General features: G+C 40.0%; 9 protein-coding genes across 9 annotated transcripts; 3 read left to right on the forward strand and 6 right to left on the reverse strand.

The window, feature by feature from the left end:
- Window positions 1-346: 346 nt before the first annotated feature.
- Window positions 347-1,864, reverse strand: NEMIN01_1914 (hexokinase; the record flags this gene model as incomplete). The annotated part of the gene is made up of 1 exon (XM_051477856.1): window positions 347-1,864. The coding sequence occupies one exon, from the start codon at window positions 1,862-1,864 to the stop codon at window positions 347-349; it is 1,518 nt and encodes a 505-aa protein (XP_051333816.1).
- A 484-nt stretch (window positions 1,865-2,348) lies between these two features.
- Window positions 2,349-3,269, reverse strand: NEMIN01_1915 (uncharacterized protein; the record flags this gene model as incomplete). Its single annotated transcript, XM_051477857.1, has 1 exon — window positions 2,349-3,269. The coding sequence occupies one exon, from the start codon at window positions 3,267-3,269 to the stop codon at window positions 2,349-2,351; it is 921 nt and encodes a 306-aa protein (XP_051333817.1).
- A 95-nt stretch (window positions 3,270-3,364) lies between these two features.
- Window positions 3,365-4,423, forward strand: NEMIN01_1916 (uncharacterized protein; the record flags this gene model as incomplete). Its single annotated transcript, XM_051477858.1, has 1 exon — window positions 3,365-4,423. The coding sequence occupies one exon, from the start codon at window positions 3,365-3,367 to the stop codon at window positions 4,421-4,423; it is 1,059 nt and encodes a 352-aa protein (XP_051333818.1).
- Window positions 4,424-4,902: 479 nt separating this feature from the next.
- On the reverse strand, window positions 4,903-7,641 carry NEMIN01_1917 (uncharacterized protein; the record flags this gene model as incomplete). The annotated part of the gene is made up of 1 exon (XM_051477859.1): window positions 4,903-7,641. The coding sequence occupies one exon, from the start codon at window positions 7,639-7,641 to the stop codon at window positions 4,903-4,905; it is 2,739 nt and encodes a 912-aa protein (XP_051333819.1).
- A 214-nt stretch (window positions 7,642-7,855) lies between these two features.
- NEMIN01_1891 (protein transport protein SEC61 subunit gamma) lies at window positions 7,856-8,149 on the reverse strand (the record flags this gene model as incomplete). The annotated part of the gene is made up of 1 exon (XM_051477833.1): window positions 7,856-8,149. The coding sequence occupies one exon, from the start codon at window positions 8,147-8,149 to the stop codon at window positions 7,856-7,858; it is 294 nt and encodes a 97-aa protein (XP_051333793.1).
- A 32-nt stretch (window positions 8,150-8,181) lies between these two features.
- Window positions 8,182-8,757, reverse strand: NEMIN01_1918 (uncharacterized protein; the record flags this gene model as incomplete). The annotated part of the gene is made up of 1 exon (XM_051477860.1): window positions 8,182-8,757. The coding sequence occupies one exon, from the start codon at window positions 8,755-8,757 to the stop codon at window positions 8,182-8,184; it is 576 nt and encodes a 191-aa protein (XP_051333820.1).
- A 205-nt stretch (window positions 8,758-8,962) lies between these two features.
- Window positions 8,963-9,631, forward strand: NEMIN01_1919 (synaptobrevin-like protein YKT6; the record flags this gene model as incomplete). The annotated part of the gene is made up of 1 exon (XM_051477861.1): window positions 8,963-9,631. One exon carries the CDS (start codon window positions 8,963-8,965, stop codon window positions 9,629-9,631), a length of 669 nt encoding a protein of 222 aa, XP_051333821.1.
- A 50-nt stretch (window positions 9,632-9,681) lies between these two features.
- Window positions 9,682-10,269, forward strand: NEMIN01_1920 (uncharacterized protein; the record flags this gene model as incomplete). The annotated part of the gene is made up of 1 exon (XM_051477862.1): window positions 9,682-10,269. One exon carries the CDS (start codon window positions 9,682-9,684, stop codon window positions 10,267-10,269), a length of 588 nt encoding a protein of 195 aa, XP_051333822.1.
- A 517-nt stretch (window positions 10,270-10,786) lies between these two features.
- NEMIN01_1921 (nucleolar protein 56) lies at window positions 10,787-11,779 on the reverse strand (the record flags this gene model as incomplete). Its single annotated transcript, XM_051477863.1, has 1 exon — window positions 10,787-11,779. A coding segment is annotated over one exon (993 nt), but the record flags the coding sequence as incomplete, so codon positions are not given.

The raw sequence follows: 11,779 nt of genomic DNA on the forward strand, positions 1-11,779 counted from the left end.
AACTGTACTTGGGATACTGATTCACTTCCTAAACAACTATGGGAGTAGTTCAATGTTTTTCATTAAGATCAAATTAATCTCTAAAAGAACTATATTGCTGTAAAGACGTGTGTAATAGCTCATACAAGTCTTTGTATGTGCATATAATCATTTATCACTGTGAGATAAGTCTATTTGGAAGAAATGAATAAAGCTTCTGCAATGGACAGCCATGTTTAAACGTACTTTTATTGAACTATTTTGTAGCAGAATTTTTAATCCTGCAGCTTCCTGCTCTACAGCTGCTGCTTCTTTAGAAATTACCGCACAAACAAAAACTAGCATACATTCATTAATACTTTTCTTTTCAGAGATGCGTTCTCTTGCTTATGAACGCGCTTGCGCCTCCTATCAGCGATGCTTCTTCTGAAAACTCAAATAGCACCCTGACTTTCTCAAAGCCTTTTCTGGAAGGCATTTTGCTCAAAATATACATTATTTTCTTCCCCACCTTCTCCTTAAACTCTTCTGTTTGGCATCCAGAGCCTGTAAGACCAAACCTGTAGACACCGTTGTTGCTTGCGTCGTCTCTCTCGCATTTGGATATAATTCCTGCCATAAGCCCTGCAGAAATCATGTACTTTCGCTCAAATGCCTTTCTAACAGCATTATTGACAGTTTCTACCAGCTCATCCACTTTGCCTGCATTGTCTGAATTTTTCTGCAGGTATGTTTCGAACAGCTTTTCAATATCATCTTTTATCTTTTCTCTGCTCAGCCGGCTGTTTGATAGAGTAAATCCCTTCAGATCAAGCTCTTTTACAGATTCTTTTTCAAAGATTCTCTCTATCTCTTTTCTAAGATAGATGTTTATGTACTGCTCAAAATACAAGCCACCCACCATGTGCTCCAGACAAAATTTTGCATTCTCTTTTTCCAGTATGTTCTTGGCCATTTCCCTGTCAACTTCGTCCATGTATTTTCCTATGTTACCAAACTCAAAAGACGCACCACACTCGGTGTTAAGAATGCTCTTAGTGCTTTGGAGTGCACCTCTGCTGCTCTTCTCCTGCTTTGTCTCCAGATACGAGCAGTTCAGCCCAGTGCCCAGCACAAATCCTCCAACTGCATCGGGGTATGTAGAGCATGCCCACGCGCCCAAGGCTGTGGTGTCATTTACTATCACCTCAAACTGCACAGTATCTGCGGTCAGCTTATTCAGCTCATCGAGAGGTATTTCGTCACCTACACTGTTTATCTTTGCCCATTTGAACTGTTTTGTGAATTTAACTACTTTCACTTTGTCCCCAACATTTTCAATTGGGTACGAGAATGTCAGAGCGCCCTTCATTACTTTGCCACCAGCTTTTCCTGTGGCTCTGTTCTCAGACACAAAGCTGTTTATCTTTTCGCTCATAAATTCATATATTGTTCTGTTCTGTATTGCTTTGCTCTCTTTTGGTATGTCGTACTTCCTTATCTCTTCCGTTATCTTTACGGTTTTTCTGTTTTTTTTGTTGACCTCGTAAATGCCCATTTTCAAACTAGTTCCTCCCAGATCAACACACAGTATCTTCTGGTCCTCGCTTTCGCTCCCAATGGCTGCACTTTCGTTCTCTTTTTCATTAAAAGCCTCTTCTCCTAATAAGGGGTTTTCCCTTTTTTGGCATCTATTACTCTTTGGAGAAAGATCCATTAGAAACTGTGACCTAAAAATAGATGACTCTTTGTCTTGTATCCCCGCCTCTAGATACTCTTTGAAGCTAGTTGCCAGATCTACTCCTAGCTTGTTTTTATCTGAGCCATCATCTTTGGCGCTAGCACAGCAGCACAAATTTCCCATAAGTACCCCGAATATCAATTTTTTAACTGTGCGCGAAACCATCCACCAATTAAAAAAACAAAATTTATATTTAAAGTTTTATTAGCATTCCAATAAACAGCGCAATTAATTGGGCTGGGATAATATTGATTTTTATTTAAATTGCACAATTAGTAAGAATTAAGACATTAATTAGTGCACCCTAGCCCACAGGGTATTTAAAAGATACACAATCTTTGTAGATCAGTAGAGTATAAACTGTTTCAACAATACCGCATGTGCTGGGTATAGAGCCATTTATTTTACCATATTTTTACACTCTTTCTTCTGCTGCAAAGATATAACAATAAAAGTAATTCAAGTGTCCATCCACCTATTGAAAGAAAAGGTTTAAGCGCCTAGTGAAAATAATATTGCACAAAAAAGAAGAAGAACCAATTTATTCCTGCTATCCTTGGCTGTACTAAACTGTGCAGCACCATGGAGAGATTCGGCATGCTGTATGACAATAATATACTAGATAATCTGAGCTAACCGCTGATGTTTCCTAGTTCCAAATGTGCTCTTTGCACATTTCCAGCAGAAATTTTCCATCTTCTCCAAAAGACGTAAAGATCGTATCTTCCATTTTTTCATCATTGCTGTACATGTATATAGACGTGAGTAGCTCAACCACCCTATCTATATCTTTTTCCTTGATAAACTGCTCGAGTGTTTCTTTGATTTTGTAAAACACACTGAGCACGCGGTCTGTGTACACCTCCAAAAAGAGCTTAACACACCAATGGCTGTTCTTTCTCCTTTCTTTAACTGAGGAAATCACAGCACACTCTCCAATGCTGGGGTCTTCTCTTTCAAAGTACTCCAGCAGTGTGGTGTCTGCTGTTGGGTACCGCATTGTCTTCATTAGACAGCATATGTGCAGAATGTACCGCGGTGAAATATTTCTCTCAATGGCCGTAATGTTAAGAAGCGCCAATGCTAGGCTCTTTTCCTGCATGCTGAACCCATTTCCTGAGCACATGTGCTCCAGTCTTCGCAGTAAATCCATTATTTCGTGCGGTTTAATCTCGTTGTACTTCCCGCGCAGGATGGCGCTGAGCTTCTGCGCTGTCTTGAGGTCAAGGCTTGTAAAGCGCAGCGCATCCTTATTCCACATGCTGTATGGAGTCCGCGGGGTGGCAAAGGACGTAAAGATAGCGTTCTCCATTAGCCCTTCATCGCACGCCTCAGGACTTTGGCTGCTTCTGAGCAAAAGCACATCGTAGATTGTGTATATAATGGAAGGGTTGTATTTTGCGATTGTTTCCAGTCTTTCTGAATCTATGTTCTTCAGGGCATTTACTATCTCCTCGTGGGTAACAAACGGAGCCTTGCTCAGATACTCCAGAATCACAATGTCGCTGCAGTCGGCGCTTAGAACAGTTTTATCTTGAGATGTAAAAACATCTTCGTGCTCAATGGACATTAAAAAAAATATTTGGTCTTTTCTTAAATCACGAAATAAAAATACAAGCCATTGGTTATTTGCATTTAAAAATAAGCAATTTGGTGCCCCTGACTATGAGCGAAGTAATAGTTACATTTCGAAACATGAAAGACAAAGACTTTGTCACACCGCCTATGCAGGTGCCTGAAGACTTCACAGACGCACAGATGGAGCAGTTTCTTAACGCATTCCTCAGCCACGACAAGTCGTATGCTTTTTTCTACAACGGAGAGCAGATCCAGAAGATTCCTTCTGCAGAAAAAGAGCAGACCATCGAGATAGAGTTCATTGCAGTGACGAAAATTCTATCAGAGAGCGCAAAAATAGACGTGAACACGCCAATTACCTCCATCTCCATTCGAAGGAATCCTGAAATCCACATAGACACCGTGGTGATATGCAACACTGCAGGAGACACCAAGGAGTACTCGCTCGCCCCTGGGCTTGAGCTCATCAAAGAGTTCAACTCGTTCAAGCCCATACGCGCAGTTACTTCAACAGAAAGCGGTATATACGTGCTAACAACCACGAATAAGGTAGTTGACATCTCAAAAGCAGAGATAATCTTTGAATCTGAGCAGCCAATTCGGACAATAAGCAACTGCCAAGAGTATTTGGCGATTGGCCTTTCGACAGATGAGCTTGTCATTCTAAAGGACAACGAAGAGGTCAAGAGAATTAAAACCTCGGGAGAAATAGGAAAAACAATTTTCAGAGAAATAGAAGGAGAACTCGTGCTTATTGCAGCAATAGTAGTTGGAGTGATAGAAGTGTACAGGGGCACAGAATGGAGCAAAACATCGTACAAACTGCCCACGCCCATTACAGCAGCTGGATTTGAAGATGGCAAGGTGTATGCCGGAGGACTGGGAGGTACTATTTTCATCTGCAGCTTAGAGGGCATAGAGAAGCAGTACCAGTCGGATGTTGACTTTATTTCTCGCATAGAGTGTGGTACAGTCTTTTTTGGCTACACAAACAAGAACAACATTCTGATAAGAGATAAAGAAAACTACACGGGAACACACAAGATAGAGCTTGGCGCGCCTGTGGCAGATATGAAGATCTCGGGAAAACGGCTTTTTGTTGCCGAGGGGAACAGTTTGAAAATATTTAACATCTTTGATGAATAAATACATAGATCGCTTATACTGCATTCTTTGACTATGAATTATCGGGATATGGAAAAATTACTTTCAATAAATTATATTTGAGTTTTAGCAGCACGATTGCTCCTATTTGGAATGCTGAAATGTTCTGGAGATTAAGATATATCATGTAGTGTCTCTTATACTGCACAAACACTAGCTCTTATATGGGTTAAGTTTATATGCCATAAAGAGTAAATATTTTATTGCTGTATTATGCTCTTATTAGTGCTGCTGTTTAATAAAGAGAATTTATATTTATATTCCGTACACTTTTTTATTTTTATTCCAATAGCTGAACTTTCTGACAAATGTACAGGTAAGTGAGTAAATTATTGTTAAATAGAAGAAAGTCTAGAAGAGAGAAGAAAAAGAAGAGGAGTAGCATTTGTAGTAGAGCCATAAAAAACAAACAGATTAGATGCCATTTTTATTCTTGCAGATAGAATCCACACTTAAGAAGGCTAGAGATCGGGGAGTATATATCCAAGCTCATACACTCTGTTCACACTTAGCTTATTCAGAATGAAGTATTCGGATATAACTCTGCTATAAAGATACAACACACTCACTGCACCAGATAGACACATGACTAAAGCTATGAAAAAGATGTATAGGAAAGTGTAGCACCTCACTGCTTTTGCATTTGTGATGTTCTTGAGCTTTTCAGACTTTTCTAGAGAAGTAGAGGCATGGTAGCACATCAGCGCCATAAACCCAGCGATGTAGAAAACAGTTCCAACGTGGTAGTTGTATACCAGTATGTAGTATTCACTGTGGTCATGTGGAGTATTTCTTATCGTGGAATATGCTAGTATGGAAATGTATAGCAAAAGAGCTGAGAAAAACACAAAGCCTGTTTTTTTTGAGAGAATGTTTCTATCGTATAGCATTTTCTTTTTCAAGATCGTGAAGTAGAAAAGAACTAAGGTAGAAATAAACAAAAAACTCAGCAGAGTTCTCGACAAGAATAAAAACCCCATGGCAAATGGATCTTTTGTGCTGGAGAAGGATGAAAATAAGCTGAATGAATGCGATAAACTCTGTAAAAAAGGCCTAAAAAGAAAATACAGAAATACTATATGTCCGCATACAGATGCCATAGAGGCAAAAAGCAAGCCTGAGTATTGAACAACATATTTGTACCGAGAGAATATACTAGACATTAGCCTGTATACAGCGCTGTGCTCTTTCAGATGTTTTCTGCTTTTTTTAAGTTCGTTGAAGGCATAGACAGATATAACTGTGCTAAATGCCATGTTGAATATTATGTGAAGATAGTACTCTACCATAAGAGGCCTAGCACTGTTTATGTCATTGAAGCAGTACGAGGCGATGAAGTAGAAGAGATGGATGAGAAAAGTAAGAGACATGCCCATGTGCAGGCCAAAGGCATTCCATACTCTGAGTTTGTAGAGGCGTGGAATCCGCTCTCTGATGAACTTCTTATTTCCAACACACATATAGCCCAGCATCTGAGTTGTGTAGGAATCAGGCTTTTTATTTCTAAACTTAGTCATTGCTGGATTATTTTCACTTGGTCCTGTAGAACTGCAAAAAATGCTGTATCTTTTACTGTTGCTTATGTAGCTGTAGACGGATATTTTGTTGGATGGATTGCCAAAATGAGGGAAGAATATGAACATGTTCAAAAAGAAGAACAGCTTTTCTATTTGTTCAATCATCTCACTTACCTTCTTCCTGGTGTAGAATAACCCAGTGCAAATTTGCTCTTTTGCCAATTTATACCGGTCTTCTTTACTTTTATCTGTAGCTGAATAATTCAGTAAGTCTTCCATAATGTCATATAATTTCTTTACTTTTGCACGGGTGCTATTTTTTAGAATCTCTTCGATCTTTTTTAGATGCTGATTAAGGCTGTGCGGTTCAAAGCCTATGGAATAGAGTTCTGGGATATGCAGAAAAACTTTGGAATTATCAGATTTATCCGGTGTGCTATCGCATGCTTCCATATCTAGTAGGATGTGCGTTTGCATGGTTCTCAGTGTTTTATGCACTTTTTCTATGTCAGCAGGGCTTAAGTTTGCGATGCTTACTAGAAAATCATAAATGCCATCGTTCATTTCTGCCAGATACTCAAGATCTGCTAGTGCTGTAGAATTCTTGCTATCCGAAATACTTGTGCTGTTTTTTAGATTGTTCAGCTGTTCTTTCAGAATATTAAATTTTTTATATATGTACCTAGCCGACTCCCACATCTTTGAATTCTGCTCCTTTTCAAGCAAAAACCTGCTATGCTCTATAGTAACATAAGCTATAGTCATTATTTCTCGGAGCTTTTTGATTAGCTCAAATTTCGTATATAATGCACCAGAAGTGATACAGTTGACTGAAAGACCAGTTGATAGAAGTATTACCATATCTACTAAGTCCTTTTCAGTCAAGGCATTTGGATACACAATTTGTTCAATCGATTGAATAAAATCCTTCTTATCCATCCATAGAGAACCGCTAAATGGAGCATGGGCTCTTTTGAGAGCATTTTTCCCTGTAGAGTCTTTATATGTATTTCTGTTTTCTGTACAGAAATCAAACTCTACGACAGTACTGGAGTCTTTTGTGCACTCTTTTTTCGTTATTTTGTACTGGTCAAACCAATCGAGATGGTTCATTATTTTTCTTCTGAAGATAGAATCCAGCACACTGTCAGAGTGTGAAATGTTTGGCAGTGAATTTTCATTAGTAGTGTGCTGAGCACTATTTTCTGCACTTGAGATGGCATCTATCGATGTGCATAAGCCATCTTTGATAAGCAGGTTTTGACTACTATCATCAAAGTGATCTGACTGCAGGATAAATACTGCTCTTTCATTTCTTCTTTCTCTTCCATTTCTGAAGTAGCTCGCTGTGCCTAAAAAAAGCTTTTTGGGATAGTCGATAATGAATCTACGCATCCAACCAATTGTCTTTTTCACTTTTTCATTTATAGATGTGTTATCATAATAGCTATTTGTGTATACACGATATGTGATCCTATTAGAAATATGGTTGACATACTTAGAAGAGTGTCTATCTATGAATACTATATGGGGCTGGCTATCACTTTGCTCTTCTTCATTTTCGTGTGCAGTATTATCTCTTTCTCTCTGTAGCAGCATTTCCATATCTTCATCTGAATAGCCTGTAGAGACTAGCAGATTCTTTCTTTCTTGATTATTCTCTGATTCGAGTGAACTCTGCATTATTTTCTATAAAGAGCATTAGAATCTCCTTATATAGACAAAAAAGACAGATTGCATCAGTTTACACGTCAAGCCATCACTAATTAAAGTCAAAATGTGCCTCTAGTCATTCAGCTCATTTGCAATTATGAAACTCCAATATTAAAAAACAAATTCATGTCCCCACTGCAGAGTAAATAAAAGAATGCAGCCACTACTGTTTATAGAAGTTTATTCATTTTTTGATACCAAATAAAATGTTGTTGATGGGGATGTGGATAAAAGTAATGATGTATCCCAGGAACCCGAGCATCAGCACTCCCTTGGTGTGGGAGGCCAGCATGTGGAGATACTCTCCTTTGCCAGGCTTCTTGGACCTTTTCAAAAACAGCTTTACATGGAAAAATTCTTTTCTACAGTGGGCAAGAGTGCTCTTGATCGTCTCGAGCTTTGAGGGCTTAGTCTCCTCTTTTCTCAGCGCTGCCTGCTTCTTTATAATCTCCGATCGTCTTTTGTTTTCCAAAGCCATAAATTAAATAAAAAAATCAAGCGAGTTTATTCTTATATCTTATTGCGTTTTTTGGTGCTGAAAAAGCCTTTGATCGACTGCAGGCGCCAGTAGCTCAGGAAAATGTACAGGGCAGGGAATATGCACACAACCCACAGAGTGTTTTTAGCAGAGGTGGCTTTCACAAGGCTGTTGTTATTGCTGTTTTTCAGCTTTAGAATGTCATTGTATATATTCATTAAGTCCACTCGCACTTTGTCAAGCAGCTTTCTGAGCACTTCTGCTTCGTCTGTGTCTTCGTGCGCTCTGTCAACGTATATCGATATGGAGATATTGGCGTAGTCATCGCTGTCATTGACTATGCGCAGCTCAAACTCTCCGGGCTCCTTGGCCTCGATGTTTTTCTGGAATGTTCCCACGAGTTCTGTCGATGCCGATAGGTTGTTTTTCATTCCTGCAAGAATCTGTATCTGGCTCCCTTCTATGATAGTGGCATCGAGTTTTATGCCCATTCCTGCCTGCGGTATTACTTCGGACATAACCGTTATGGACTTTGGCCTAAATATCTTCTGGATTGCAATTCCGTGCACTAACCCTAAAAGCAGACACACTAGTATTCCTGTTTTCATAAACAAAGAAAAAAACACAGAGTTTATGAATGGAAAAAGTGTGTAACGCAAGACCACAAAAATAGTCGAAATTCCATTTTCGCAAATAAAGGAAATGTAGCGATCTGATGAACACACGTAGCACAGCAGGAATGAGAAGAGTGCACTCGTAAAAGAGGAAAGTATGGGCAGAGGTTAGAAATAGTGGAATGTAAAAAATTTTATAATGAGCACCAAGAAAGCGTCTCTCTTCTCTATTATAATCTTCAGCAGAGAAAAAGAGGATGTGCAAATGTATCTGGAGGAATACTCCCTCCAGTCGTTCAGCTTCTTCAAGAGAACGCCCGTGCAGGAGATGATACGGTTTATATCTAACAGAATAGTGCAGAACATAGAGACAGAGCGCTCGCAGGAGTTTATACACAAAGTAGAAGAAGGAGACAGCTACAAGTTTTTTGTACGAGAAAAAAGAGGATACGTCTATGTGATAACCTCTCTCCTTGAATATCCCATCCCCACCCTCTGTCTCCTGATAGATGACATTGTAAAGTACATTCAAGACAACAAGCTGAAGTGCCCCGAGCTGTCTCACGAGATATTTAATGAAGGAAAAGAAGAGAAAGAGCGCGGAAAAGAGGAAAAACAAAAACTGAAGGCATTTGTAAAACAGCAGATAAAAGACTACCAGAACTACGAAGAAAAAGACGTAATGCTGCAGATACAGAACGAGCTCGATGATGTGCACGATTTACTGTCAAAAACGGTAGAAAGCGCCATTGGAAGAGGCCAGAAGCTGCACGATCTGATAAACTCAGCAGAGCAGCTGTCCTTCCAGACAAAAAGTCTGTACAAACTCAGCAAAAAACAGAACCAGAAGTGCTGCGGCATAATGTAGTAAGAGGAAGCAGCCGTAATATAAACCAGTTTACTCGATAAAATTTTTACATGAGTGCGCACTGCATATTGCTGCATATTCTCGCAGAGTTCCGAAAGGGAAAAAACACTAAAATATCAGAGCTAGCAGAATCAATGCAGATAAGCAGACAGGAGTGCATAAGCTCTCTGCAGCTGCTCGTATCGCAGCTGGAAGAGTTGGGGTACACTCTTTTGTCAGGCCACACATCAAGAATAGATGAGAGCGGAAAGACCCTGTCACCCGATGCCACCACAGTTCAGTACACCCATTTATCTGAGTCATTTAAAAAGTGCGACTTTGTCTATCTTGTCAAAACAAGGGAATGCACCGAAGAGGAGAATGAGTTTGTAAATAGACACGTTTCTGAAATAGTGTTTGTCTACACTGTGCTGTACCTGAATGGAAGTGAGATGGAGTACGAGCGAGTGGTAAGCGCCCTGTGGCAGATAGGAGGGAAAGAAGAGCTGCTGAAAGAGATCATCAGCAAAAAGTACTTCAACAAGAAAAAAAGAAACGAGGAGTTCTTCGTACGGCCCTGCTGGAAGTTCTTCTTGGAGTTTCCAAAGTTTTCACCGCAGGAGTACATTGCGTCACTCAAATCATCCAGTGTAGTGTAAAAATGAAAGAGTGCGATCTATCAAGACAAAACAGCATAAATAAACAAATCCAAACATTAATCAGAGTTAATTAGAGCAAATTAAATGTGGCAGAAAACAAAAAGTGACTTATTCACAAAACAGCACGGTAATATGCACCGGTATAAACAAAACTTATTTATTCGTTTATTCTTCACAGATGTCCTTTAATTTGGATAGAAAAAAAATAGAACATCAAAAATCTCACTATGCACTCCTAGGCTAGCCTAATACCGTACACATGCGAAATATACAAGTTCTACTTTCTCATCTGCTTTTTAGTAATATCTGGCATAGCATAGCTTAGATAAAATTGCCCATTTTAGTAAGTTTAACAGTATCATGCAGTGCTCTGTCCATCTTCCTTCATAAATAAGTGTGCAAACATTAGCTTCTACTCAGCGTAAGGCACCACTAGTAAAAATTTAAAGCACAAAAGAGTGCAAAAGAAAAGTATCAGTTTATAATATTCTCGGATTTAATGACTTTCAGTGCTTCACTAGTGATTTTCGACATTTTGTTTTTCGAGATCTTCGGACACTTTCTGCAAGACTGTATCAGTGGGCATGTGGTGCATGCTCTTTCCCTTGGCTCTTTCCTCCACCATGCCCTTCATGGCCACCCCGTACGCGTCTGTTACTCTCTCCGAGTAGCAGTCAATACGGCTGGCGAGTGCACACTTGGAGCTGAGGTATCTGCTTACTCTCCCGCGCATTCTTGGTGCTGTTGAGTTGATAAACGAGGAGTGGAAAATAAGCCCGTACTTTGGTGTTTTTGCTTTGCTTTTCATAGCTCTAAAAAGGGCCTTTTCTGCACCAAGAACCTGAATTGTGGAAGATGGGCACATTGCAAGCTTGCTTAGCCCTCCGGCCTTAAGGATAAGCCTGGCAGCCACCATCTTTCCAACTAGCGCAGTGAGATTGGGCGCAACAGTGGAGAGTCTCTTCTCCAGATGCTCTACCGCGTGTGTGTACAGCTCTATCTTTTCCATCACAACACCTGAAAGCTCCATAATCATTGTCAGATCTTCTTCTGTCAAATCTCCTCCTATTGTGTTGTTCATGGCGTCCACAATGGCGTCTCCATTCTCCAGCTGCAGAACTGCCTCTTTATCTGCAGTTTCTCTGTTTCCTACGGTGCCAATGGCTCCCAGATAGTCTATCTGAGTTTTGCACAAATCTATGAGCTCTGGGAAGTGCCACGAGTACATTTCTTTGATTCGCATGAAATAGTCGTTTATGTCCACTGTCATATCATCAAGCATCGAGATGCACTGCATAACTGCGTGATCTTCTCTTGCATTGTCGTACTTTATGTTTTTTCTGGAGATGGCGTGCGACAAGCTGACTTGAGACTTTTGCACTCTGGGGAAGTCAACTGAAAATAAAAAATCAGCATTGCCCCTCACAGCTCTGAGCAGCTCGAGAGAGCTCTCCTCATCCACCATTTTTATCCCAATCTCTTTCATTTCCAGGGCGTACGCCTTGTCAGC

The sequence above is a fragment of the Nematocida minor genome, assembly GCF_024244105.1.
Source record: "Nematocida minor strain JUm1510 chromosome Unknown 7878, whole genome shotgun sequence".
Lineage (NCBI taxonomy): Eukaryota > Fungi > Microsporidia > Nematocida > Nematocida minor.